The sequence below is a fragment of the Acyrthosiphon pisum genome, chromosome A3, assembly GCF_005508785.2.
Source record: "Acyrthosiphon pisum isolate AL4f chromosome A3, pea_aphid_22Mar2018_4r6ur, whole genome shotgun sequence".
In the NCBI taxonomy this organism is placed as follows: Eukaryota; Metazoa; Arthropoda; class Insecta; order Hemiptera; family Aphididae; genus Acyrthosiphon; species Acyrthosiphon pisum.
The window spans coordinates 2341654-2346991 of NC_042496.1; the positions used below are offsets into that span (position 1 = coordinate 2341654).

A 5338-nucleotide genomic window follows, 5' to 3' on the forward strand; every position below is an offset into this window, starting at 1 on the left:
TTTGATAGGTACTGTAATGGGCTGAAAATCTGTCCTGCGAATGACCACTCCATTTCTTGTTATTGACAATGTGTTGTACTGTGTCCTAATTTAGGGCGATAGATCCGTATTTTCTTTGAGGGGTAAACGTGACTAAATGTTTAAAACTGTCACTTTTAATTGTTATGAATCGATTTTACTACATTTTTTGCAGCACATATTGGAATAAATGGTTAAAGTAGGTACCGGACTTAGGACATAACTATGGTTCCAACAAGACAGCGGTAGTAGTGGCTGGTCTCGCCAAGAGATGACGCGGGTTGGCTTCCATGCAAGCTCACCTGATTTGAGCATATTATGCGATTTTTTCTCGTAGGTTAGATAGGTACCTTAAAAATAAGGTTTTTAAAAATCGCGCATCACCCTAAGACCAGTAGTAAGACCATAAAATACCCGAAGTAGCTAATAACTGAAGACATCGCAGCCATATGCCCTACCCATATTACCCACCCATCGAAATGTAGGTATAGGTACCAAAAATCAAAAGAAAACTTCATCGAGCGTTTTCCTCAAAATATTGCTGCCATCTCGTTGATATAATTTTCAAATTATGATGAAAATATACGATAACCTATTGTTTTGAATATAATCAGTTTTTCACTAAATTGTTACTTGTATTGTTATTTGTTTATTACGTCTTATAGCCTCTCAGTATTCAGAACTCGGCACCGTATTATGCAGGTAGGTACCTATATATTTATATAGATAGTTCAATTTTAAATGTATTTAATATTCAAGTATATAAAGAATGGATTTATCAATGGTTCATAAACAGGTATAGGTTGCATAACTATCTGAATATTTTAATACGAATGAAAGGTAGAGAATTTGATATATTAACATTTAATAACCATAATATGTAATAACAGTGAGTGGAAACCCACAGGGAAAAGACCAAGAGGACGTCAAAAGAAGCGTTGGATAGATGGAATAAAGCAGAACTTAGAGAAACTATAGGGATACGGGATTGGGAAGAAAAAGTACAAAATCGGGAAGAGTGGGAAGGAGGAGCCAATGGCGGCAAAAGCTCTTGAAGAGTTGTGATGAATGAAGAAGAAGAAGAAGAAGAAGAAGAAGAATGTGTAATAACAAATATATAATATTATATTCATGTAAGTATACCTTTCGTAGTTTTGTATACAGTCTGTATTATTTTGTTGATATCATTGTTTTGGTACAAAATTACGGTTGACAATTAATAACCATATTAATTTATAGGTAGTTACATCTTAATCGATAATATTGTAAATTATGTAATACAATTACTAGGTACCTAATTAATTATGAATTATAATTGCATAATACAAATATGTTATTTACCCCAATCGGCATCCTTAAAGCATTTAAAAACCACAGTGAATAATTTTGACATTAATTCCTTATCCTTTGCATCTGCATCATCAGCCTGAAGTAAACAGAAATAAAAATGAATAAACAGGCATGGATTCAAAAATATTTTAGGGCGCATAATATCAATAAACTTAAATTTAGTCATTATTTTATTCCTATAATCCTAAGTTTTTAATTGTTAATATTATTATGCTTAGTATAAGTACCTAATAAGTGTTAAAAAACCAGAGAAGTCGCTCTATAGTCTATTGTATATTAACTACTAATTAGAATGTTTGAGTGCCCTAGAAGTGGCGTAGTTATGATTTTGTTCTAGAGGGGTGAGAGGGATGTATAATTTGTTAGATAAACCTACCGCGACTTTGTTTTTTACACCACTTTAAACAATAAAATAATTTATATTGAACATTTTAAACAAATTGTTTAACAACATATTGTTTTAATACATAATAAACTATTATTAACAATTAATAAACACTATTATTTATTCGCGTAAATACGGACCAGCTATCTATAGTATCTAATATTTATAATCAATGGTAATATAGTAGGTTGAACTGATTTTGGCCAAAAAACTGTCCATGTATTATCTATTAATTATATTATTATAGGTATTATTATTATACTGGCTGTTAATACCGACGTACCGTAGAACGGTGTGAATTTAAACATCTGTCCTGTAAATAGTTTAACATTATTCTATATTTTTTGAAAATTAATTGTATATACTAAATAATAATTAATGTACATGAATGTCGAAAGTTTCAAGTTCAACCAAATAATATTTTTTGAATGACAACAAAGTAACTAAAATTATTTCTAAAAAATTTGAACTTGTCCATCGAAATAAATTGTGCATATATATTTTGTATTTTAATATATCTATAGCTGTTGTCTCGTAATTTTAGATTCTAAGCGAAGCGATGAATGTATTGGTTTTACAATGATTTGTGTTTTTTTTTATATTTATTTTGTGTCTGTGTACACGATAGTCGATAAGTAGTCGAAATAATGCTTCAATTTTCAATTTCAGTATCTTGTTTGATGAGAAAGTGGATATTGTTGCATTCGGGAGGTCAATATTTAAAATTCCATATATTATTTGTTTTAGAGTTTCTCCAAAAACCAAAATCGATTTTGCGTACAAATTTCCGTTTTTTCTTAATTATTATATTTTTTCCCCAGCGCTTTTGAAAACTATTGGGAGTTTCAATTTTGACCTCCCGAAGCACCAACTAGATTCACTTTCCCATCGAACAATATACTGCTTAAAAAAATCGAAGCAATTTTACTTCCCCTAACGGTGTTGACAGAGACAGACACAAAAAAATTACTTTTAGAGTATTAAGGCCTGAACCTAACCTAACCTTTAAGCCTTAATAATTATTTACTGAGTTTAGTGGATTGTTTTTGTTGGAATATTTTACTACAGTACGAACACATTTTTTTAAAAAATAATACGTTGTTACCCATAGATGGTCTAACCCAATGACTATTATAATAACGTTTTATGTACATCAATATATTATATCATACCTACCCGGCTACCTATTATATTATATTCTTAAATGTATAGGTATACTATCTATGTTTGTATAATATGTAGCGTTTTAAAATTATGAAAATAATAAATTAAAATTAAATGTATTACTTTAAATAGTAGAACTTATTTTATTAATGAACAATATTTTGAATCATTATTCAAAAATATAACTGGAAAACAATAAAACATATAAAAAAAATTTTTTCGCCACCGCTCGTTTGGAATCGAACCTGTTAGTACCTATAACCATATTACTTAAACAATTGTCTGTAAAATTGTAATTTGTATTTAGTATGGCTCTTACTTTTACAGTTTTACTCGAATAATTCATACAAATTATGTCAGTAAAACCATTGAGTATAATATAGATAGTATACTATCTAAACTCAATGGTAATACCTATTTATTTTAACGGTAATAGGTTACATGTTATTAATTAAAGTAATATGCGTTCAAATATAGAACACAAAATAATACAAATATAAACATTTTTACTGGCAGGCTAATTTTTTAACGGTGATATAATCGTAATATAGACATAGGATATTAAACGATTAAAGTGTAGGTACATTACTTAAATGTGCGTGCAAAAAAAAACAAAAAACATAGACTAGGTATGTAATATATATTATACTAATATATCATGTGATTATATATTAATATATAATATAATAGAAAAATATACTCTAATTATGTATAGTACTTGCCTTATTGATTGAGAACAAACAACCGAAAAGAACGAAAACTGATAGCAACAATGTCTTTTTGATTATCATGTTGAGTTTGGTTGTAATAAATCAGGTACACCAAACAAATAAATTTATAGTGTTATAATAAATTTTGATTGTACGAGAATTTGAGTTATATATATTTGATACTTTTTAGGTACTGGTTAGTAGGAAAAACTAAGCGTTGTGTCTTATATACCTTTACGACACCTATTTTTCCGATGTTACCTAATCTATTTAGACCTTGTAATTTCAACATCCGGTAATTATATGGTAAAATGTATGTTATTACGGGAAAAAAATATAATTTAAAGCAAAAATGATAAAGTGCATTATTGTGTGATAATCATATTATTTTTATTTATCTACTTTATTATATCTATTTCAATCCCGAGGTCGTGCAAAATTTGTTCAACAATGGTTCGAATAATTTTTCCGAGTTCCTAGCTTCAGATTCTACTTTTGAAAATAATAATGAAAAAAAATGTTAAATATCTATACTTTTTCAACGTTAATCTTGATTGTAATAATTGTATTATAATGAGGAATGACTATATTATTATTGTTATATTTGGCCTTTTATGGCGTATATCTATATAGTTCCTAATTTTGTATATGCGAAACAGATATAACAATATAAATATTATACGTAATATCATATTATTATCATATATGAATATCATACATCTCATTCATACCTTGAGACTAAAATATAATTTCCTGTAAAAATGTTAAAAAATATAATTTTATGTTATATTATTTATTTATTTTAACGGGTCAAGCCCAAAATACAAAACACGTATAGGTGCCACGAAGCTTTTTGAACTTCAACTGTTGTAAAACAAGCTGAAGTTGACATATTCATTAAGAATTCAAGTTACACGAAAAAAACTGTAATTGTTATAAAAGAAAAAAACAACTGAAAATATTATAAATAAGTATTACAATTAGGTAGGTACATACGTTTTGCTGAAGGTGCAGACATACCACCCGATCTCAAAAACTGAAATTTTGTCAATACCTATTGCAACTTTAAATGCTTGTAAAAAAAAAATGTGTACCTATGTATTTTTAATATTTTACAACTGTTATTGTAGCAATATATAAGTAGCCTTGTGTTATATGTTTACATTTTTTGACCCAACTAATAAAATTTGATTGACATTTATAGAAAAAAAAACTAAAAGAATTGGAAACTGAAAATGTCCTCAAACAGTTCAAAACAAATGGAAATATTTTGAATATTTTATCGTGTATAGAAAATGCTAATATAAGCAACCATAATGTCCATTAACAGCTCAAAACAAGTCACAAAATTTTGATAATAATTATCTATATAATTATTGTATGGTGTATTGAAAATTCCAATCACAATCACTGAAAATTGCATGTATTTACGATTATCCGTTTTAGAGTTTTTAGTGTTTTAGAGAAAATTTGAACTTCAAACGCTTATAAAAATTTAATTGAGTTTCCATTAGAAACTTTTTAGATTTTGAGCGAAGCGATGAATGTATTGATTTAAGATTTTACAATGATGTTTGTTTTTTTATTTTTTATTTATTTTTTGTATGTCATTACCTTTAGGACAGTAAAATTGCTTGGATTTTCTTCAACAGTACTATTCTGATAGGAAAGTAAATCTAGTTGGTACTTTGGGGAGGGGGTCAAAAGTAAA

General features: G+C 27.8%; 1 protein-coding gene across 1 annotated transcript in view; it reads right to left on the bottom strand.

The window, feature by feature from the left end:
• Positions 1 to 3818, bottom strand: part of Obp9 (odorant-binding protein 9) — a gene marked incomplete at its 3' end in the record, with an annotated part of 5858 nt that extends 2040 nt beyond the window's left edge. Inside the window, 2 exon segments of the mRNA NM_001160063.1 lie at positions 1360 to 1444; positions 3640 to 3818. Coding sequence (NP_001153535.1) covers positions 1360 to 1444; positions 3640 to 3708 — 154 coding nt within the window.
• Between the last annotated feature and the right edge of the window lie 1520 nt (positions 3819 to 5338).